This window comes from Aptenodytes patagonicus, chromosome 2, assembly GCF_965638725.1.
Source record: "Aptenodytes patagonicus chromosome 2, bAptPat1.pri.cur, whole genome shotgun sequence".
Classification (NCBI taxonomy): Eukaryota; Metazoa; Chordata; class Aves; order Sphenisciformes; family Spheniscidae; genus Aptenodytes; species Aptenodytes patagonicus.
The window spans coordinates 5534006-5558569 of NC_134950.1; the positions used below are offsets into that span (position 1 = coordinate 5534006).

Genomic DNA, 24564 nt, shown 5'->3' on the forward strand with positions numbered 1-24564 from the left:
GGGAAAAGGTTTGCCTACCCGCACGGCGTAATGAGTTGTAATAATAACAGTAATCTGGGAGTCTGTTAATGTAATTAAAACCACTGACTTTTCTTCTAGGTGGGATGTTTTTGAATATGACTTATGTCCTAAATGGAAGTATGCTGCAACATCATCAGAGCTGCTGTACCACATCCAAAATTAGGAGAATAATTCTACTCATGAAAATATTTCTCCCCCACCTCTACACATTAACCTGCCAGAAATAACTAATACGCATTTGGAAAATCTGCAGTAGTGGACCAGCTTCTACTTTTCACAATCTGAATATAGCCAGTGGCTCTGTAGTGTAATCAGTTCTATAGTCCTTCATGGTGAGAAACAAGGGTTAGTTTGGTGGAAGGTGTTGGCCCTAAGCACTCCACCACGACAGTGGCATACTAAGGGAGTGGAGGGGTTCTTTTATTATGTGCGAAGGAAAATATAAAACTACTTCTTTTATATTCTCATCAAAACTATTGTCAATTCACCCAAACTCCAACATGAGAGACTCCTCTCAGAGTGTCTGGTGTCTTATTGCATGTTGGACAACTCTGGGTCCAGGTCCAGGAGGTGAATCACATGCTGAGCACAGAGCTGAATGCAGAGCTTCCTTGGAGCTGGGGCTGCCACCCCATCGCAGGAGACTGCACTACTTCTCTTGCTCCATGACCCTCTGTGCCCATCAAAGCTTGGAGCTGAAGGGACACTGTGGATGCACAGTTTGTTGTGAATATGAAACAGAGACCAGCTGAGATGAGTGTGCAGTTAAGGGCTATCCAGAGGGAAGGGGATTTAAGCCTCAAACAGCAAAAATCACTTCCCCACCAGCTTAGCTACATCCCTTCTGCACAGTGCCTGGGTAGCATAATGTATGCAGCTGTATACTACCTCAGTGGAAATTTTCTCTTTAACACCTTCTTCACCTTAGGGCTGCTCTTAGGCAGAGGGCATCTTCCTGTTTTCTGGGCAATGTTCTTTCACTTTCTGGGAAACTTAAGCTTAGTGCCTGTCATGTATATGGAGGAAGACACGTATTTATGTCTTCGGAAGCAACAGATCAAACGAATTAAAAATGTGGGGGAAAAGAACTATTTCATTTTAAACAGCTCACATACATTGATTAATGATTTTTGGTATTTGCTTGTTAACTGCCACTTCTGTGTAGCACTTTCCATCTGCACATCTCAGCATGCCTTATTACTGTGAGTTAACTCAGCTTTAAGGCCAAGTTCTTGTGAGGGAAACAAGAGCTTATGTCTGTACTGTGGAACACAAAAACATATTGAAGATCTTTAGCCTAGATTTGACCTGGTACATTCTGCTGCCTAATACAACACCTTCTCTAAACCAACTTACTTCCTGAGAGCAGTGTACTTGTGCTGAATGATTCTTCATCAGCACATTGTACATTATTCATCCTGCCTCCTGCTCTGATAGAAGTTTGCTAGCTGTTATCTTAGGTGTATTTGCGCCATGCTCTGTTGTGCAGTTGTTGGTCTCATGCCAAGTTTTTTCCTGTAATTTTCACCCAAAAACCCCACCCAAAGCCCTGCACAAATGTAGGCCAAAAATCTTGTGTTTTGTCTGCAAGCCATCCCAGGAGCTGGAAAACAATATAACTGGAGGTCAAGTTTTATCCATGGAAATAATGGAAAGTACTGTGAGGTTTTAAATGCAACTTTCCCTGAACCTCCTCTCTTTCCACTGAATAGTGTGAGGTTTTCCAACAGTAACGGTGCTTTCGTGAAGGTGAAGGCCGCATGCAAGTCCAGCCTACTGTTGTGCTGAGAGTACTTCCAGTCATAGTGACTAATATCGTCTCATAATTTCCTGGATTTGTCTGTTTATGTCTATCCATCTGTTACCTCTCATCTTACACTTCACCTAGAAACCGTTTACAAAAGTGAATATCGCTTTGCTTTGGATTTGAGTTTTGCATATATGTGTACAGTTTCTACCATACCCCTGATAAGGTTGAATCGCCTCTTGCATCTCTGTCTGCTGGTCTTGGCATTGGACTTCAACTCACAATCTCAGAAGGAGGAAAGGGAGTTTCTCACATGATTTTAGCAATAATTACAGACTTGAGTATCTTAGAGTCAGATTGAGTAGCCTAAGATTATAGTGCAAGTTTCCTTCATAAGTAACACTGGAAGGACTTCATTCCACATATCTGAAGGATGAATTTTAAATTACAGTGATTTTCTCCTATTAGGTCTTGATTTCTCTCCACTGATCATAAAAAAAATCAAATTAGTTGCCTGCCTTTTCTGTAAATAAAATGAGACATGAGAGATCCCACACTAAAAATTTTATTCAAGGCTATTGAGTGCAACTGAGTGGTAGTACTGGTATGACGTGGATCTGGGGAGCCGCATCAGTGGGCTCTGTTTTAAGAAGTATGTGGAAGTTAGGATTTGAGTTTTCACCATGTGACCTACTCAGAAATATCAAGGTTTAATTCCCTCCCTTTTAAGTAGTGGGAAGTAGTGTAATAACTCCATTCAACCACTAATAAAGTAGGTATTATATTTGTGGGAGATGAAAAATCTCTTGTATAAATAACACAATAAGGATCTCTGTGTTACTAGACATAATAATATTTGATTGAAAATACACTCACCAGAGCTCAGAGTCTCAAGATTTAGATTAGAAAAGACTACAAATGACCTCTGACAGGCTCCAAGGAATTACCATGTGCTTTCGTACCCGTGTTGCACACAGGAAGCAAAAGCAAAGTTTTAGACTTCTATAATGAATTTCTCTTGTTTGTGGATTATAATAGGAAGACTGGTTATTTTATTGAAGTGGGTTTTAGGTTTTAATGAAACCAAATTAAACTGCAAATTGTTACATGTTCTGATTTCCAGTAATAGAAGTTTCTACAATATCAGGAAGAGAGGAAGAGAACAGGGAGTCTAGACTGTCACTAAACGATGAGATCTGCTTCAATTTCCTACTCTCCAACAAGCTTTCTCTCCCATGTTAGGCAAGACACTTAGATTCAGATCTTCAAAGTCCCTCAGAGGCTTAATTTACATTGGTTTATACTGAATACTCCTGAGGATACAGGCCCAAGTCACGCTCTGCCTCAGGTTCCCACCTGTAAAAGGGGCATGAACAATATCTACAATCAGCATTGTGAGGGATAAAGAAGAAGGTGAAGAACTCACACTCTGAGGATGTGGTGAAGGCCATAAAAATGTTCAAGTGATGGATTGCCTCTAAGCCATTCAAACGATGTTGAAGGCTTTCATATCATATCAAATAGATTTTATCTAGAATGTTGCTCACTGTTTACATTACACAGTGCCTGGTTTTGGCAGCAGTTAGCTGCAACAGGAAATTGAGTCACTACACACAATGAAGTAAACTCTTTGAACAATATCATCTGGAGGTGGGTTTTCATCCATTTATTGTTGTCCTTTTGGGATAAAGAGGAAAGCCCATTTTAAAAGGTCTCTTTTTAAAATTATTTTTATTTTTTAGTTTGGGTAGCCAGCTCTTTCCCCAGACTGAAATGAAAGTTATTTAATGTTTTTCATCTTTTTAATCGTGAGCCGAGAGGAACCAATGGAAGTTATCAGGAACTTCACCTTAATTTACATAATTGCTATGTGGAATGGGAAATTGGCTTATGCAAGGAAGGAATCTGGGGCTCATTAGTGATGAGCATCTTCAGAAGAGAGAGTGCTCCCTGACATAGTGTTCAGTTGCAGGATGTGGGTGGTCTTAGGGGATACATTTCATGTTAGCCAGCCAATTAATGAAAACACAAGTGAATTGAACTGAATTTAGTGCTTGCCTGTGTCTGTGAGGTTGCTTGCCTGGTGATTGCAAACAAAAGCATGATGACTATACTCATACAGCAAAACAAGATGGTGAATACAAACTAGGGGAAGTATGGGAAGAGGTACTTCTATTCCACACAGTGTGATCACCATAGACTAAATACGTGCTTCATAGTCTGAGTTGTGATGTAGAATATAATCATGGATAAAAAGGATAAAAAACCTTCTTTGTTCTTTAAGCCCTTAGGTCTATCAGCAGCCTGGGGAAAAGGGGGAATGCAGACACCTGAGGGAGCCAGCCTATTCCTGCACAGAAGTTTGATTGCATTCACTTATACTTCTTGATTCAAGTGGCTGATCCGTTACTAGGGGAAGGGTAAACAGTATGTTAGCGGTGCTTTTGTACAAACAAGAAAATATGAAATTCCATCCTATTTCCTTAAAAGAATTCAAGAAGGAGCAATGCCTCCATGGGGATTAGTCATAAGACTCACATACATACTTTATAGTCCACTGAAAAGCTTATTCTCCTCTGACCCAAATCTCACACTGAAGGCACCTGATTTTGATATCACTCCCATCCTGCAAATATGGTTCAACATAGGCCAAGGGACCTCAGCAGTATCCTTGATTTTAAAGATCAGGAGGTGGAGTTAAACGAGTGAAAAGCTAAAGGATGAGTAACAGATGTGACTGGATGAATTGATCTAAGTGTCTCCTCTTTTTTCACCAGATGATCTAAGATGATCTAGATGATCTAAGATTTGATCTAGATTTCACTAGATGAGTTCAATCCAGCTGGCGGCTGGTCATGAGCGGTGTTCCCCAGGGCTCAGTTTTGGGGCCGGTCTTGTTCAATATCTTTATCAATGATCTGGATGAGGGGATGGAGTGCACCCTCAGGAAGTTTGCAGACGACACCAAGTTGGGCAGGAGTGTTGATCTGCTCGAGGGTAGGAAGGCTCTGCAGAGGGACCGGGACAGGCTGGATCGATGGGCCCAGGCCAACTGTATGAGGTTCAACAAGGCCAAGTGCCGGGTCCTGCACTTTGGCCACAACAACCCCATGCAGTGCTACAGGCTTGGGGAAGAGTGGCTGGAAAGCTGCCTGTCGGAAAAGGACCTGGGGGTGCTGGTCGACAGCCGGCTGAACATGAGCCGGCAGTGTGCCCAGGTGGTCAAGAAGGCCAATGGCATCCTGGCCTGTATCAGAAATCGTGTGGCCAGCAGGAGTAGGGAAGTGATCGTGCCCCTGTACTCGGCACTGGTGAGGCCGCACCTCGAATACTGTGTTCAGTTTTGGGCCCCTCACTACAGGAAGGACGTTGAGGTGTTAGAGCGTGTCCAGAGAAGGGCAACGAGGCTGGTGAGGGGTCTGGAGAACAAGTCTTCTGAGGAGCGGCTGAGGGAACTGGGGTTGTTTAGCCTGGAGAAAAGGAGGTTGAGGGGAGACCTCATCGCTCTCTACAATTACCTGAAAGGAGGTTGTAGCGAGGTGGGTGTCGGTCTCTTCTCCCAAGTAACTAGCAATAGGATGAGAGGAAATGGCCTCAAGTTGCACCAGGGGAGGTTTGGATTGGACATGAGGAAAAATTTCTTTACTGAAAGCGTGGTTAAACATTGGACCAGGCTGCCCAGGGAAGTGGTTGAGTCCCCATCCCTGGAAGTATTTAAAAGACATGTAGAAGTGGTGCTTAGGGACATGGTTTAGTGGGTGGTGGTGTTGGGTTGACGGTTGGACTCGATGATCTTAGAGGTCTTTTCCAACCTCAATGATTCTATGATTCTATGATTCTATGATCATGGACTCCTTGTTGTTGCAAGTATTGTGACAATCTGAGTACAAGGTAGACCTTAGTATACAACTGCTGCTGAAAGGGAACAGCATGAAGAGAAAAGCCATCCTCAGCTTGCAAGAGTTCAACCTTATGAAACGTCTTAGTAGATTGCAGCAGAAAAGAAACAAAAACACTCCAGTAGGGATTACTCTTTAAAGCCTGCAGGCTTGAGTTGAAAGCCATCTCTTTTTCATATATTTCGAGAGAGTTCCCAGAAATGACCCAATCGTAAATGATTCGACAATGTTCTCAAGCAGGAAAAGCACAGCTGCACTGAAGAAAGAGCTGCCGTTCCAATACGAGCTCTCTTCAGAGGTGCTGACCCAGCTTTAGATGAAATTTTGCTTGAAACTGGTGCACTTATATTTCTTTTCCTGACAGAGTATTTTCTCAAAAAGACAGGAAAGTATGAAGGAAAACTGGTTGAATTTCAGTAATTTCAGCCAAAGAAATGTAGAAATTAAGAAAATGGCAACAAGATATTAAAGAAACATTCACCAGGTGTTGATGTCAGTGTGCTTTAAATTGTTCATTTGGCTGTAGAAATTAAGATTCAGTCAGCTGCTCAGCCCTAATTCTGGCTGATTTAGACACAGTTTCTGCAGGATTCAATCCTGCAAAGAACCTTATTGCCTTTATCCTCTGCAGAACTTCAGCTGCAAACTAAGAAAAAACAGAGAAGGAATGTTTTTCTTTTTCAAAGAAAAAAAGACCCTAATTGTTTTATTTTGGTGCTTGTTTACTGAACTGACTGCTTTTCCAAAAGCCCTGAGCTTCTAACAACTATCTCTGGCTCGAGAAAGGTCTGCTGGCTGCATAACCGGTGAGACCCCACCTGGAGTACTGCGTCCAGCTCTGGAGCCCTCACCATAAGAAAGACACAGACCTGTTGGAGCGGGTCCAGAGAAGGGCCACAAAAATGATCAGGGGGCTGGAACACCTCTCCTATGAAGAAAGGCTGAGAGAGTTGGGGTTGTTCAGCCTGGAGAAGAGAAGGCTTTGGGGAGACCTTATTGCAGCCTATCAGTACTTCAAGGGGGCTTATAAAAAAGATGGCAGCAACCTTTTTAGCAGATCCTGTTGTGACAGGACAAGGGGGAATGGCTTTAAACTAAAGGGGGGTAGGTTGAGACTAGATGTAAGGAAGAAATTTTTTACACTGAGGGTGGTGAAGCACTGGCCCAGGTTGCCCAGAGAGGTGGTGGATGCCCCATCCCTGGAAACCTTCCAGGTCAGGTTGGACAGGGCTCTGAGCAACCTGGTGTAGTTGAAGATGTCCCTGCCCATGGCAGGGGGGTTGGACTAGATGACCTTTAGAGGTCCCTTCCAACCCAAACTATTCTATGATTACATGATTCTATAATGCTTCAGAGAACCACAATACTTTGCCTTTGCCCAGATTTGGGTATAGAAGAGTATTGGGTGAGGAGGTGTATATTAATGATCCAGCTTTAGGGATATGGAGCCAGGATTTTAATCCAGTCACATGTAATTTACTTAGTACCACAGACTAAGTGTCTGATAAAGCTGGAACAGGAGTTTCTAGTTTCAAGTTCAGTACTTAGGTCATTGGAACAGGATTAGCATTTGTGCCATGTTTTTTTTTTTTTTTTTAATACATAACGGAGGAGCACAAACTCTTCACAAAATACCTATCTGACTGTGCATGTCTTCTATTTCAAGCTTATTTTGTTAACAGGTTTCACAATAACTCCCACTGTCACCTTCCAAAGATAAGATTATTCCAGCTCTGACCATCGCTACAAGGTTGGCTCACAAATTAGTAGAGAGGCAATGTGATGGAAATTCTTGAAGAACTATCTGCAAAAAGTTGCATCTACTGTTTTTGATTGACATGTTAAACATCTGCTGCTGTTTACTTACTCAAGGCTAGCTGTCCAGGTAGAATTGTGATTGATTTAAAATATAAAGTAGGCATGTGGTAGGCAGTGTAAGGGGAAAGTACCTGGCTTCAGTGCACAGAAGAAAATAAAAGTAATAACACAGGAAGAGCAATGTGATAGAAAACTACTGTATATCAGTTTTAGTTTCTAAAATGCCTGTCCAGAAAGCCTATAACAGCTAATGCTACTGCATGGAAATGGTTGTCATGCTGTATGGATAAACTCTGCAGTTCTGAATGTCTCTAGCTGCTAAGCTCCTTCAACTCATGACTTGTTGTCTGCACCTCTCCTATAAACAACATAAATTCTAAGTCTGACATCTGAATTTAACCTTTCAGACAGAAAGGGAACAAAGGAGTATCCAGGATGCTGAAATACCACAAACTTAAGCATCATCAAAGGAAATTTTTTTCAAGACAATGAGCCTCTGAAACTCACTGACACCAAATACTGTTGCATTCAGTAACAGTGGACAAAGATGCATAAGAATATCCATATATTTCAATAGGGATATAAAAAGTAAAATGAACTGATGCACTGCATATGGATCCCTCAAGAAATTATTCTGTTTGTGGAACACTAAGGAAGCAACTAGATGTCCAGTACAGTATTCCACATCTTTCCCCAGAAACCAGAGAAGCTTGAACTGCTCATGCAGTAAGGTGTTTGTTATACAATAGTGATGATTTAGTCCTGAGAAAACCAATATCCATCCTTCCTTCCTTCCTTCCTTCCTTCCTTCCTTCCTTCCTTCCTTCCTTCCTTCCTTCCTTCCTTCCTTCCTTCTTTTTTTTTTTTTTTCTTTTTTATTCTCCTTATAATTTATGAAGAGTTTCTACCATTTCTGCTAAAGGTTCTTGCCAAGCCTATTTTGGATGCTTTCCAATTTCCCCACAGTTTTTCATTCTTTTTGCCTTCGTGAAAAGTTCCCATCGAGTCTTTAAATTCCCTCTATTAATTTTAAATAAGAACAAGCTAACTCTTAATCTTTTCCCCATGATTCATATCCATGGGCTTTTATATGATTTCCCATAGCTCTCATTTTCAAGGACAGCCATCCTTACAAGGACACGGGCATGGGGAAAACCCTTATGCAAAATGCACTGTAATATTTTTCTCCTTCTTAATACCTGTAGAACAATCTTAACCTAAATCACTATTCCCTGGGTAATGGAAAACAACATCTCCTTGGTTTCCAGCATTTGTAGAAGTATTGAAAAGAGAAGGGACATTCTTTCTACTAGTTTTGAGTCTTCTTGCCCTACTTTATAGGTACTTTTCTGATTATTCTAGTGCAATATTTGCTAGTTGGGATCTCAAATATTTGTTTTTCTCTCAGACTTTCCTACCACCAAAATCCAGAGGAGTAACGCACTTACGTGTTCCTTCTCTTAATTCAAATGTAGCAGCAGAAACAATGGGTTGTTTCCAAAGTTATGTCACTTGAATATATACTATTCATTTTATTATTCTTTGGGAAAGAGTTTAAAAGCTAGGAAGGGAGCTGTAAGCAGCTGCAACAGAGGCCTGATCTGTCATCTTCTGAGAACTTTGTAAGAAGTTATAATACCTCCAGGAAATGACCCCATGGACTTCAATTCAAATCTTGCAAATCATGTGTCCTGAATATTGTCAGCTTATGTCAGGGAGGTGTATTCATCTCCATGGACTGCACTTGGGATCGTTACTTTCAAAATTATTAGGAATGTTGGTGGATAAGTATAGAGGACGAAGAAAAAGAGCCAAGATATTATTAAATCTGTAGAAAAACTTGTGAGTATGATTGTCACTAGGCAAAAAATGTCTAGGGAAATACCTGCACAATTTATCTATTGTGGAAACCTTACAGACTTGCATCCCAGGTTCAGCAGTATTTCTCAGCTGAGTTAGGTATAACAGCTGAGAGCAGTGTGGTAAGTATTGTAATAAAACTCAGAGCTCAAAATGACAGCCGCAGACTTGTTAAATGAGAGACAAAGTGAAGGAGAAGTTAATATGTGGGAAACTGAGGCACAGGGATGCCTCATGATTTGCCTAATGTCTCTCAAGAAGACAGTGATAGCACAGGAATCCAGATCTCTCGAGTGTTGTCTAAATAGCGTTAGTGCAGCCACATACCCCTACAACGTGATGTCTAATACAGCGGCAGTGCATATGTCTGGTAGTAAATACAGGTTTTTCTTCATACTAGATGTGAGTTCATTGCCAGTTTTGCCATTGATTTTCAGGATTATCTTGAGCAATCTACCATAACTTTGTGCAAGTTTACTCTTTATAGTGTGGTGGTAATAAGAATTTTTTGGCACTTTTATTTGCCTTGGAGAGGTGAAGACATTTAAAATTTTGTGTATAGGGGAGTTTATATGAGATTTTTTGGATAGACGGGATTTGGCCCATTTCAGTTTCAAAGTTTTAGACAGGTATTGTTGAGGAAGCTATGTAGGAATAGATTCAGGACCCTTTGTCTTATATTGCTTAGTCCATTTAAGAGCTTGCTGCAGGACCATGATGTGTATGCAAAGTTTATGCCAAATAGAAAGACAGACTGTTCAGAAAGTGATAACAGATCCTTTTCTTGAATGACCCTTAACTCAGACTGAAGGCGATGAATAGCCTTACCAGAAAACAGCCCAAAGAAAGAACAGCTAATGATACTCTTGGCACATCACAGACAGAGAGAACATTAATGCAGTTTAATGAAAACCCAGACAGAAAGCCAAATGGCTTGTGCCTGACATGCATTGACAAAATATGATTGGTCTCTTGCTGATTTATGTTCATGTGTCACCCAGATGAAACTACGGGATTTCAGTTGAGATAATGTGCATAATTAAAAAGCAAAAAAAAAAATTACCGATGCAGTGGCAAAGGTTGATGGAATCTAATTGGGGAAGAAAACTAATGTGAAAAAATAATTCTGTTGCATTTTTGTGCTGAGCTGTATGGACAGTTCAGCAATTAAATCACTAATCAGACAAGAGCTGGCTGACCTAGGAAAGGAGCAATCTCGCATCTCAGCTGGATGGGAAATTTTAAAATATCTGCTCAAAGGAATATTTAAAAGATACAAAACATACAGAAGAACATTTTAGATTTCAATTAAGCTTATGGCTTATATGGAAACAGTTCCTATTACAGATTAGCAATATAGTTTGCTTATTTGGAAGGTACTTTATAATGATACTGTTTTATTTTTAACAGAAACTGTTTTTCAGCAAATGGAACTGCAATATGTTTTTGTGTGCATGTGTGTTAGTATCTAGGTGAAATTTTTATTCCTTTAGCCTCTTTAATAAGCAGACAAAATTGTCTTTGTACAGTTTTGTTTGAGTATCTAAGTGCCACCTGTCTGCTTCAAGGGCTGTGATGGCACTTGTGCTGAAAATATGAGGCCTTGACATAAGTTACCTGTGGTCTGATTCTGCCAATCTCCATCAAGTTAACTGCCTTTCTGGAGGCTGGTTTGTATTTCTTTGCCTTGAGAAAACAGTGCTGTACATGTGAAATGTCTCCAGAACAAAGAATGTATAGTAATTTGTGGAAGGAATTGGGGTCCGAAGAGGAACATCTGATTTATAGCTCATTATCTTGCCCTGGGAACTCAGTGAGTTCTTCCATCCGTTTTATGGGCAGGTAAGGAAGTATATGTGTTTCTACCCTTTTTCCCACTGTATACAAATACCAAATCTAGTGATCAGAATCACAAGCCACCTGGGCACTAGGATCAGGTCTCTCCTGAACGAGCAAGGGATCTGATCAGGTCCACTTGAACATGGAGGAAGAACATAATGTGGAGGGATCACCTTGCGACTGTGGATGTGACAAACCCACCCTGAACATCACACTAGAAATTGAACCTGCAGCCTGTAGAATGAAAGACCCTCAGCTGCAGCAGCTGCAGCTGAGGAATCAGGTCTCTTGTATCTAACTTAACTCTGAAGATTGTTCATAGAAAGGATATGAAAGACCTCCTGACTGGTATCGTACACAAAGAGGAAAAAAAACTATAGGACCTTGAAGCCTTTCTTGTGTATTTACTTTTGTGATCCACAGTGAGGTTCAGAAAACTGTATTTAAATACCTAGATAACTTGCCCAGCTTTTCAGAAACACTAACCAGCAGTGGTGGCTTCTTCCAGTGGGAGTCTGATGTCCTTCACTCTGAATCCTCAGGCTTTTTATTTTACAGTGGGATCTTAGGGACTACCTCTTACATCTGACAAATTAGATTTACTGTCAGATTTTTTATTAGACTGTCACAAAATGTTTTACATATTTAATTCACAGTAATTCACCCTCTGAGTAAAGTGCAACTGGCCATAATGCTGAAGATAAAAGTTTGGTAAATGTATGACCTCCATCCATCGCCTTCTTGAACACAGCAGGCATTGCAATAGTACATTAGGAGAGCATTCAGTTCCCAACCCATACCATTAATCAGAGGACTTGAAAGTGTTACAGCCCCATCTGGGAAATCTTTAATTTCCAGTTTGACTTAAAGTCTGTGATTTTAGCTCAGGACTTTTCTGATTCAGTTGCTGTTGCGTTGATGAGATGATGCCAGATATGCTATGCGGCACTGAGGGAATAGCAGGTGGGTCCTAATGTTATATCCATGCTTGAAATGTCTGTAAAGTACATATATTCACATTTTTATATGTATTTCAATTCTTACATATCTGGATCTTTAAACATTTGTAGTGTTCCAGTTGTCAAAAACATCATGTGAGCAGTGGGGAGAAAAGTGGAAGGAAATCTTCACATTGATAGCCAGAGAAAAAGAGTAGCTGAAACGAAATCCTGGAAGTGTTCTCTTTCTTCTATGTGCACCACTCATTTACACAAAGAGGTTGTGGCAGTTATAATGGGAAACAACTACCTGCTGGATGGCTGGAATGAATTAACTTAAAACATACTATTTCAAATTTTTATTTTTTTTTATTTTTAATCCTAATTTCTGCCAGAACAGTTCTAAACTTCCTGGAAGGTCAGCATGACAGTCTGAAATTGCCACAATCTTGTGATGCTGAAAGAGCTATTTAGTGTTTGGGGGTTTTAAAAAGCACTTCAACACTTCATTTGCCATATTTAGGACTGGATTAATTTTTATCCTTCAGTCCTTTCACATTACACAGCAATGCAGAGTGACATTGACACTGGAAGCAGTTATAAAACTTTTGCCTGAATCATGTAAAATGGCATTTATACAAATGGACATTTATACAAATGTCCATTGCACATGAAAGTGAAATCTTGTCTTTTTTGAGCTCATTAGGAGATTTATTGTTCTCTGAATGGGCTGGAATCTCTCTTCCAAAATTTAATTTTAGTACTGGATCCTTCCTTGCTCCAATTCTTCAGTGCTAAAAGCCAGATAATTTTGTGACAGGGTTGTTTCTTTTCTCCCTTTCACTCAGTACAACAGCACAGGGGCAGTGAAAGTAAACTCAAAACACTAAGAGCTCTGCTAAAGTACATGTCAGTGGATATTTATTATACACAGTCACTTTCTGTCCCAAAGTCACTCCTCCTAATGTACTTGGTGGGAACTGTACTTTGGCTCTTACTATTTCTCCAGCTTGTTATGAATTTCTCCCATATGTTAACAGAGACATGTGTATATCAACTGTAACTACTGTGTACCCAAGTCCAGAAAACCAGAGAAAGGCAACCATCTCAGCGTCTGGTTTGGGGGGAATTTTGTAAAGAATAAATGAAATTTCCAGCTGAAGTTTGCAACAGTAACCACTGTTTGATTAGTTGTGGTAGAGACCTATAATTAGCTCTTATTTAAGAAGGCATATGGCTCCAACAGATGGTAAAGGAAAAAAGCAAGTTAGATAAACAGGACTGTTTGCACAAGACTTTCTGGTCTCCTTTGGTTATATTTTGCAGTACGGTGCTTAGGTTCTAGCAAGATGGCATACTGTTCATTCAAGGAATGCCCACATGTCTTAATTTTCTCTAAAAAATGGCAAAATTATAGAATCATAGAATAGTTTGGGTTGGAAGGGACCTCTAAAGGTCTTCTAGTCCAACCTCCATGCCGTGGGCAGGGACATCTTCAACTACATCAGGTTGCCCCGTCCAACCTGACCTGGAAGGTTTCCAGGGATGGGGCATCCACCACCTCTCTGGGCAACCTGGGCCAATGTTTCACCACCCTCAGCGTAAAAAAATTCTTCCTTATATCTAGTCTCAATCTACCCCCCTTTAGTTTAAAGCCATTCCCCCTTGTCCTGTTGCAACAAGCCCTGCTAAAAAGTTTCCTGCCATCTTCTTTATAAGCCCCCTTGAAGTACTGACAGGCTGCAATAAGGTCTCCCCAAAGCCTTCTCTTCTCTAGGCTGAACAACCCCAACTCTCTCAGCCTGTCTTCATAGGAGAGGTGTTCCATCACCCTGATCATTTTTGTGGCCCTCCTCTGGACCCGCTCCAACAGGTCCATGTCTTTCTTATGCTGAGGACTCCAGAGCTGGACGCAGTACTCCAGGTGGGGTCTCACCAGAGCAGAGCAGAGGGGCAGAATCCCCTCCCTCGACCTGCTGGCCACGCTGCTTTGGATGCAGCCCAGGATACAATTGGCCTTCTGGGCTGTGAGCGCACATTGCTGGCTCATGTCCAGCTTTTCATCCACCAGTACCCCCAAGTCCTTCTCGGCAGGGCTGCTCTCAATCCCTTCATCCCCCAGCCTGTAGTGATACCGGGGGTTGCCCCAACCCAGGTGCAGGACCTTGCACTTGGCCTTGTTAAACCTCATGAGGTTCCCACGGGCCCACTTCTTGAGCTTGTCCAGGTCCATCTGGATGACATCCTGTCCCTCTGGCGTGTCAACCACACCACTGAGCTTGGTGTCATCTGCAAACTTGCCAAGGGTGCACTCGATCCCACTGTCTATGGCATTGATGAAGATATTAAACAGTACCGGTCCCAATACGGACCCCTGCGGGATGCCACTCATCACCAATCTCCATCTGGACATCGAGCCGTTGACCACTACCCTCTGGATGCGACCATCTAACCCGTTCCTCATCCACTGGACAGCCCACCCATCAAATCCATACCTCTCCAGTTTAGAGAGAAGGATGTTGTGGGGGACTGTGTCAAAGGCCTTACAGAGGTCCAGATAGAGAACATCCGTAGCCCTTCCCATGTTCACTGATGTAGTCATTCTGTCATAGAAGGCCACTAGGTTAGTCAGGCAGGACTTGCCCTTGGTGAAGCCATGCTGGCTGTCTCAAATCACCTCCCTGTCCTCCATGTGCCTTAGCAGAGCTCCCAGGAGGATCTGTTCCATGATCTTCCCAGGCACAGACATAGAATCATAGAATCATAGAATCACTGAGGTTGGAAAAGACCTCTAAGATCATCGAGTCCAACCGTCAAACCAACACCACCATGCCCACTAAACCATGTCCCTAAGTGCCTCATCTACACGTCTTTTAAATACTTCCAGGGATGGGGACTCCACCACTTCCCTGGGCAGCCTGGTCCAATGTTTCACCACTCTTTCAGTAAAGACATTTTTCCTTACATCCAATCTAAACCTCCCCTGCCGCAACTTGAGGCCATTTCCTCTCGTCCTATCACTTGTTACTTGGGAGAAGAGACCAACACCCACCTCGCTACAACCTCCTTTCAGGGAGTTGTAGAGAGCGATGAGGTCTCCCCTCAGCCTCCTTTTCTCCACGCTAAACAACCCCAATTCCCTCAGCCGCTCCTCATAAGACTTGTTCTCCAGACCCCTCACCGGCCTCGTTGCCCTTCTCTGGACACGCTCCAGCACCTCAACGTCCTTCTTGTAGTGAGGGGCCCAAAACTGACTGACTGGCCTGTAGTTCCCCGGGTCTTCCTTTTTTCCCTTTTTACAAATGGGGGTTATGTTTCCCCTTTTCCAGTCAGTGGGAACTTCACCGGACTGCCACAACTTCTCAAATATGATGGATAGTGGCTTAGCAACTTCATCCGTCAGTTCATTCAGGACCTGCGGATGCATCTCATCAGGTCCCATGAGCTTGTTTACCTTCAGGTGCCTTAGATGGTGTCGAACCTGATCTTCTCCCACAGTGGGCGGCTCTTCATTCTCCTAGTCCCCGCCTTTGCCTTCTGCGTTTGGGTGGTGAGGCTCGAGTACTTGCTGCTGAAGACCGCGCCAAAAAAGTCATTGAGTACCTCTGCCTTCTCCGTATCCTGTGTAACCACGTCTCCTGTTTCGTTCTGGAGGGGGCCCACATTTTCCCTCATCTTCCTTTTATCCCCGACATACCTATAGAATCTTTTCTTGTTGCCCTTGATGTCCCTGGACAGATTTAATTCTACCAGGGCTTTAGCTTTCCTCACCTGATCCCTGGCTGCTGGGACAATTTCTCTGTATTCCTCCCAGGCTACCTGTCCTTGCTTCCACCCTCTGTAGGCTTCCTTTTTGTGTTTGAGTTTGTCCAGGAGCTCCTTGTTCATCCATGCAGGCCTCCTGGCGTTTTTGCCTGACTTCATCTTTGTTGGGATGCATGGCTCCTGAGCTTGAAGGAGGTGATCCCTGAATATTACCCAGCTTTCTTGGGCCCCTCTTCCCTCCAGGGCTTTGTCCCATGGCACTCTACCAAGCAGATCCCTGAAGAGGGCAAAGTCTGCTCTCCTGAAATCCAAGGTAGTGAGCTTACTGTGCACCCTCCTCGGTGCCCTAAGGATCTTGAACTGCACCATTTTGTGGTCACTGCAGCCCAGGCTGCCCTTGAGCTTCGCATTCCCCACCAGCCCCTCCTTGTTGGTGAGAAGAAGGTCCAGCATAGCACCTCTCCTCGTTGGCTCCTCTACCGCTTGGAGAAGGAAGTTATCATTGACACATTCCAGGAACCTCCCGGATTGCTTATGCCCTGCCGTGTTGTCCCTCCAACAGATGTCAGGATGGTTGAAGTCCCCCATGAGGACCAGGGCTTGTGAGCGTGAGGCTGCTCCTATCTGTCTATAGAGGGCCTCGTCCGCTCGGTCTTCCTGGTCGGGTGGCCTGTAGCAGACCCCCACTGTAATCTCACCTGTCCCTGCCCTCCCTTTAATTCTGACCCACAGGCTCTTGGTCGTCTACTCATCCATCCCCAGGCAGAGCTCCATGCACTCCAGCTGGTCATTGACATAGAGGGTGACACCCCCTCCTCGTCTCCCCTGCCTGTCCTTCCTAAAGAGCCTGTATCCCTCCATCCCAACACTCCAATCATAGGAGCCATCCTACCACGTCTCCCTGACGCCGATAAGGTCGTAGCCCTGCAGGCGTGCACACATTTATTCCCCATGTTTATTCCTCATGTTATCTTCTTATTTATTCCCCATGTCATGTGCATTTGCATAAAGGCATTTAAGTTGTGCCCCCGATGAAGCTGCCTTACTGGCTGGAGTTCCTTTGTGCTGCTCTTCAGGCGCTCTCCTGCTGACCTGTGTTCCTTCTCCAGGCTCTGGACATCTATTGCTGGCCCTGGCACCAAACTGGTAGGAGTGGGATGGATTGAGGTTCCCCTCCCCTGGCATCTCTAGTTTTAGTATGGCCTGCAGGTGTTTAGAATTTTGGCAATAGTAGAAGAAACTGGATGACAAGGAAACTTAGAAATTAGAAAATTCATACTTATTTTGTAGGGACTCTGGACAAGAACCAACTCTCTTTGTGAGGCTAGTCGGAATTTCAGATGCTGAAGACCAAGAGACAGGACAGTCCAAAATGTGTGTCTAGATCAGTGAGGGAGGTAGTCATCCACTAGATAGATTTCGGTTATGTTTATGGCAGTACCAACCAGGATGATGTGTGCTGTAGACATCACTCAGACTACAGGTAGGTGGCAACAGCTAGTCCAGACTGAGATTTTAAAGGCGATACTATCTATACCCATTTATTATTGCCCTCCCTGTTCACTTATGTTAATAGACTATGTGATTGCTTCCAATTTGCTTCAGGGCAAGGACATCTAGCTCAGTTTCAACTGCCTTCTGTTGTGATTTACCAACAGTTGACTTTCCACTGAAGCAGATTAGGAAAGATCACATGAACCACTGACACAACATGTCTGCGTGGGTACTAACATAAGGTTTGTGGGTAGGAAGATTTGAAAACGCTCACAGCTCTTTCTCAAATGAGTGTGTTGCAATGCCCTTCATCTGTCTGTGCACGAGTGACCTGGGAGAACCAACCCATCGACGTTTAAAAGTATCATGTCTCTGAGATTTTTTTGTGTGGGAACCCAAGTATAGAGACTATGATATGCTTCTTGTGGCTCTGAATTAATCTGAAATACAAATTTTTAAGTGTACACTGTTGCTTATAAAGAAATATTTACAGTAAAGCTCTATTTACAACTGTAGCTTCTTGATTTCCCTGCGTTGTTGAAGAGCATCTCTTTCATGAAAGCAAAACTTAGCAGAACCCTGCTTTTCAATTTATCTGAAAAGCAGCATAATAATAATGCATTCTCAGACAGCAAGAGAGATTCAAGAAGTTGCCAGCAATTGAGTAATTATCTTGTTTCCAGTGCTATAGTCGTAAAGGCATCAAAGAGGCTAGATCTGAAGTTAGATCTGTTTTCCATATGGATTTTTTCCTGACTGTATAATCACTCCCTGTTCATTTTAGACCTCTCACGCATTGCTCAATAAACCATAGAGAGATAATTCTGGAGAAAGCAGGATGTAAACCTGAATTCATCTTTCTAAAAGGCCATATTCCCCGGAGTTGTAATTTTATATTTAGAATAAAAAAAATATGACTTTCTTTGTCATTTCCTCCTTCCTTATTTTGAAAAAAGTAGTAATTAATCTTACTTCTCTGGGCTACTGAATAGAGGACAGAGTCAGGGTAAATCCTATCTCTGCTCTTTCTTTGTCAAACCCAGAAATTGAAGTATACTAAAAGCAGAGGTAATGGAAGGGTATAAGTATATATACTTATACATATTTTGTTGTAATTTTGCTGTAATTCTCAGCAAAGCTGTAGTCAAGTCCTACAAGTTTAACAGAAAAGTTGTATAGGAGAAAATTTGCTGTGAAAGAGGTTTTAATGTGTTTCCTCTGGAGAACACAGTTTTTCACATTTCATTTAGGTCTTGTGCTTCTTGTTGTGTAGGGAAATCTAACATTATTTAGTCTTAGCAAGGTAGTCAATTTTAAAATAAACCAAGGACCTAATTCCAAGGCTTTCTTCATGCTTCTGGTACCTGTTGGAAGCAGAGTTAAAAAGTAATGCAAAGTGATGTAATGATGATCATGCTTGCTGTGCATGGTCTCTGTAGTACTACAACTGAGAACCTCTTCCTTTCTAACTGTGTTTTTTTCTTCAGAAACTCTCTAAAACATACTGCCTTTCACTCATGGCTTTGAAGGTACCCTCCTATCATAAGAACATTACCTCATGCAAGAGTTCTGAGTTAGGGTCTGTGTGATTAGGCATTTACATGTTTTAAAGCCCTGAAAAATAAATACAAACAAAACTCCAGCATTTCTCAAAGGTCAGATTATACCAATGCTCTTGGGCAAATCTGGGTCTCAGACCGGGACGCCTACCATCCTTGAAAAGGTCTGTTGGTTAACATTTATTCCAGTTTTCTTTGGCAGTTATGGACATCAGGAGGAAGCATAATCGAAAATGTAATTATGGAAAGAATCTAGCTGTTGAGATTGGAGCATGCTAATCACTTACACGCCAAACAGATTTCAGAGGCATAAAAAACAGCCAATCCTATTGCTTTGCAAACAGCAAGGGTTCATATGACTTAGGTGGCTCTGGGGAAATCATTCAACATCAAGTCTCAGCTACACCAAGACATTGCCATTTCAAAGTATCTCCTTGACAGAAATCAGAGGTTGAGATATGCGCGTGTCATTGTCAGTTCCCTCTGCCCAGGTGAATTCATTGTTTATTTGCTCTATGGAAACGTTATTGACATAGAACAACTATGAAATTTCTCAAACCATTTTTACATTTTTTTAAAAAAAAGTGAGTAAAGGATGGTTCAAATAAAGGAGATTCAAAGGGAAGAAGGGAGATAATTTAGGCATAGTGAAAGCAGAGGAAGGATGCTATAAAAGCTCAGAGTTGAAAAATGAAGAAAGTGGGATACCTGGAGAGGGCAATTGGGATAACTGGTGTGTGTATGAGGATCTTAGAAAAGTCAGGGGAACAGTTCTGACCCACAGAATATTATCAACATTTTTGATTACTTTTCCCTAGAAATGTCTTCCTCTCCTCACATGAACAGAAGTGGTGTGAGGGTGTTGCTGGGGGAAATAACACAAATGAGAACATTTGAAAAGCAGGAGAACTCAGGTCCCTGTCACAGCTTTGCACCAGCTGAGGGATGCTGCCAGTCTGGCCAGGCAATACTTTCAGCTGATGTACCAGTGGGTCCTTCAAGTAGAAGGGCAAGATACTCTGGCATATCACACCCCTTCAAAACACAAATAGAGTAGCACATTAATCAACTACAGTTGACTTCATTATCAACTTTATCAAATTATACCTACTACCACAGCAAAGCTATGGTTAAGAGAGTTTGACCAGATGTCATATGTCTCTGTAGGGGACTATGGTTTCTGGTGGTGTCCTTCAGGTTCCAGTGCTTTTTCTTGAAGATGTTGAATCGGATTTTCTTACACGTTGCTTAGTTCTTTCTACTTTCCTATCCCAACTGTCATTATATGCTCTGAGACATTATGCAAAACTATTCTATTCTATTCTATTCTATTCTATTCTATTCTATTCTATTCTATTCTATTCTATTCTATTCTATTCCATCCCATTCTATTCCATTCTATTCTATATTTTTCTGTTCTATTCTATTCCATTCTTCAGGGGCTTTTGCACATCTGCCACAGACACCCACCACCACCACTCCAGCGCCTTCCTACTGGCAGTGGGCATCAGAACAATATAGTTTCTATTCTCACTAAATTAGGCTGAAGATAAGTAACAAATTTTACAGGTCACCTATCCATCAGTTCCCTCCTTGTAAGATTATCTGGAGAGATATTTTCAGGGGCCTCCAGGATCTAAACAACAAAGCCTCTCTCTGATTCTTTAAAGGGATCAATAATTTCTGTATGACGTGCTGCAATAACATTTAGAAATCTCCGTCTATAGAAACTTCCAGATGGGAAGATTAGGTAGACTAGAGTGTACCTGGGGGAGCTTGGTAAATTGGATATGGAGACAGTGGGAAAGCGGGACAGGATATATTGACTGGTCTGTACAGGTAGCCTATGCTATGTGTATGAAGTGTGCACAACTGCAAAGAGCCTTTTTTCCCTTCCTTTTTTTTAAATGCCATTACTCAATAGTCTGTAAAGGGATTGCTAGGGGTGGTAGCCTGATGGCAGCATATTTCCTGTGGAAAGAATTAAAAGAGAGAGATGCATCAACAGGCTTTTCTCATTCTCTTAAATGAATGGTTGTGGAGCACAACTGTCCTGTTCATGCTTGCAATGGTTCTTACAGCCCTGAGAGCTCTTTCACTTTCCAGATAATTTGAAGACCTATTCAACCCAGAGAAGATAAGCAGTAAATGGAATAGCCACTTAGGAACAGGAGACAGGGAAATAGGATTCCTTCTAGCTTAAGGGACACTGCAAGTGTCACAAATAAGTCTCTTAACAAGGAAATTTACTGAGCAAAAGCTCATTACCAGAAAATTAGACTTTCCTTGTTGAGTTCACCAAAGCTCAAGCCTTTGAAACTGTGGAATTAAGAGCGAAATGCAGGTCAATACAGTCTTAGCTCCAGTTCTCACCAGGGAGTGAGAGCTCCCAGCAGTTTCCACACACTATGTCTGTCTTCCTTGGACTGCATGTACGTGCTAAGCAGTGCAGGCATAGCTCAGAGCTGTTTGAGTAACTGAGGTTATGCTAGAAAGAGATTTGGGAAAGCCCATAGTTTCAAGCTTCTCTCTCACACCATCCTGTGCTTTGTGCCAAAGGACAGAGGTGCTTGTGTGAACACAGGGGTAGATCTGCAATGTCTTCTGCCAGCATCCCTCTCTGAACAACATCAGCTGTGGCAAATGTCAACCTTATTGCCACTGTCTGTTAGCAGACAAGTCTGTGGGTTTAGAGAGACATGCATTGCTGTCAGCATTTCTAAGACATCTTCATGCTACCAAGCGCTCCTCTGAGAAAACTCCTGCCACAGCCTTATGTCATGCTTTAGGAGAGAAGAAAGCAGGCTGTGGCCATTGAAATAGGCAGGGATGGGTTGTGTTTAGGAGATGATCAGGCACTCATCTGCTGTAGTTCTCTGCCAGATCTCTGCAAAGGTAGATCTCTCTGCTTAAAACTGAGCAATTTTTGGCCCTGTAGCATCATATTCACTCACACTGACTTGAGACAACCCTAAGCATTGTAGCATGTCTTTGACTTTGACCTTTCCAACAAGGGAAAGGACTGTTTATGCCACCTTGCAAATCTAGCTCCTAAAGCAATTACACACTAGGAGTGGTCTGCGCAGGAGTGTGTTTGAAAAGAAAATGACATTAAACTTTCCATCCTAGAAGAGTACCAGTATATCAATATCCAAATCAAATAACATAAAGCTTCCTTTGTCTGCCAGCTAGGAATAAGAAAGCATTATACCTCTAATATGATTTTTGCAGTGTCTCTAATATGATGAGGTTTAAGTTAAAATAAATATGACTGCATGCTTTTGAAGAGCTAATCAGGCTGAAACATTCTAGCCTAACTGGTGTAGCACAAGGAAATAAATGTGTATTTATCTAGGCTGCCTGGACTTATGCATAACTGTTGTGCAGGATATGTGATGGGAAGACAACAGCAGGGTGAAACACTTAGGCGCTTCCCTTGTGTGCTTGGTAAAAGTCAGTAATAGGAAAATGGTTTGAATGCAGTCTGGATGACAGCCCTATGGTCCTGCTAATTAATTAGCTCAAGTCTTATTGGTCTTATTGGTATTTAATTAACTCTTCCCCCCGCCCCATGTGATTTTTTTTTTTTTTTTTTTGAGAAGGTGCTTCTTTGTCTGCACTATTCCAGTTCCAGCAGACGGGCGCCACAAAAACTAATCATTATAATGACAAAGCTCCATCCACTTGTCTACCAGGGCCTTTAGTACGTTTTTTAGTACTTTTTTTTTTTAAAGTACTTTCTCTTCTTTTATTTTTTTTTCCCCTAAACACACTTTACTTCAGGAAATCTTTAGTCCTCTGTCAGTCTCAACTCACTGACTTCTGATTGCAAATTATGCATGATTCTTGCACTGAAAAACAAAGCAGTACCTTTAGCACAACAGAATAGACCTGTCCTGATTTGAAACTCTTGACAAACCAGCAGTCTCTAAGACTTTCTGACCTGGACTTTTATCTTACCACAGCTCATGGACTCAAAACAATTCTGCAAAGGCCCAAATTCCTGGAAGTACCTTCTGAAAAACTATTATTCTTTGTAAAAAGAACGTGCCTGCTGGCTTCTTGATGATGATCACAGATCTATCTCTCTTTGAAGGACTGATACTGGTACACCTTTTTTAAGCACATCTTGTCAGAAGAGTTCCAAAATACCATTTGCTAAAAGACTATCTTTCAAAAGCTCAGATTCCTACAGCACTGAATGCTGGAAAGGAACAAAATTGGTTCTCAGTAAATTTTGCAAGAAGTTGTTGCTCAGGTGTTACGGAAGTAGAATTAGCAGGGGATTCTGATTAATAGCCGAGACACAACTTGAAAGTACCTAACTCTGGTGCCCAGTTGTTCATTAAATAGTCACACAGGCTTCACAGACTCCTCTAGAAGGAATTCGTTGTAGTAAATAGTGTTGCCTTGAATGTGGGTTTGTACAGCTAAGCAAGTCACACTGTTTTCCTGTTAGTGAAAGAAGAATTACTCAATAAGTAGTGGACTTCAAGCAAAAAATTACCTCAATCTAAAGCATGCAGGTTTTTTTTGTTAGATGAAGGATGTCTTAAATTCCATAGGCTCCACTGTAACCAAAACAAAATACATACACTGGAGGCACCTAAAAGTTAGAAAGGACAAATCCCACCTGAGTTTATGTGAAGTTCATTTATGATGGTGTGATACATCAGCACACAGATGAAGCTACTGACTGTCTGAATTCAATGTGGAGAAGCTTAGGGTTTTGGTTCTTGAGTTCCTCAGATTAATCCCAATTGTATTGGCCAACTTGGCTGCGCTCACATGGGTCAAGGGCCTGAAGGATTACACAGGACTTTTGGCAACTTGAAAAAATGGCTGTTTTTTTTCTTTTTCTGTATTTTACCTTAAGATGCCTCTGCACTTCCAGGCTCTACATTCGAGATCTGGTATTGGCTATTGTCCCCCCTCCCAGGTAGCAACTTCTGGGACCGCCAGAGGTGACAAGAAAACTCCCTCTTCTGAAAAGTGCCCATTGCAGATAAAAGATGACATTTCACAGGTGAACACCCACAGTCCTCATGGTGCTGGGTAGCAAACCTCCCTAGAAGACATTTGATGCTTTAGCTTTCATTACACATAAAGTTAATAGGCTAAGTGCTGTCACAGGGTCAGCTATTCTCATTTTGAAATCCAGCCTGCCTACAGTTTAATATTTATTTTCGTTAAATACCATGTTTGGGAACCTGCAACCCACAATAACAATCTGCTCCATTACCATTAATTACTGTGAATGCAAGTGTTTAATTACAAGTACTAATAAAACTGGCCTAGATAATCCTGAAGTGAAAGCGTAGGAGAAAAAAATAATCTCCCTGCAGAAATCACACCAGGAGTCTGTCTGTGTTTTGTGCAGGTGATTCCAGCCTTTGCTCAGCCTGTGTTCATGAAAACAACGTTTACAGCAGAATATTTCAGATTTTGTACAGAAACGAAGAGATCATTCTTAATGAGTCAATGAACTTCAGAGTGCACCTGCTTCTGGATGGCGAAAGGGTGAGTTGTCTTGGGATGCACATAAAAACCAGGAGGGCTGGGATTCCTCTTACCTAACTTTAGGTGTCCATTGCACAGATATCTCCACTTGAGAAGATGTTGTG

At 42.0% G+C, this 24564-nt stretch overlaps 1 protein-coding gene across 1 annotated transcript in view; it reads left to right on the plus strand.

The window, feature by feature from the left end:
• FAM135B (family with sequence similarity 135 member B) overlaps positions 1-24564 on the plus strand; it is a 222776-nt gene that overhangs the window by 117893 nt on the left and 80319 nt on the right. The window contains exon 4 of the mRNA XM_076329049.1: positions 24321-24460. Coding sequence (XP_076185164.1) covers positions 24321-24460 — 140 coding nt within the window. The remainder of the gene's footprint in view (positions 1-24320; positions 24461-24564) is intronic.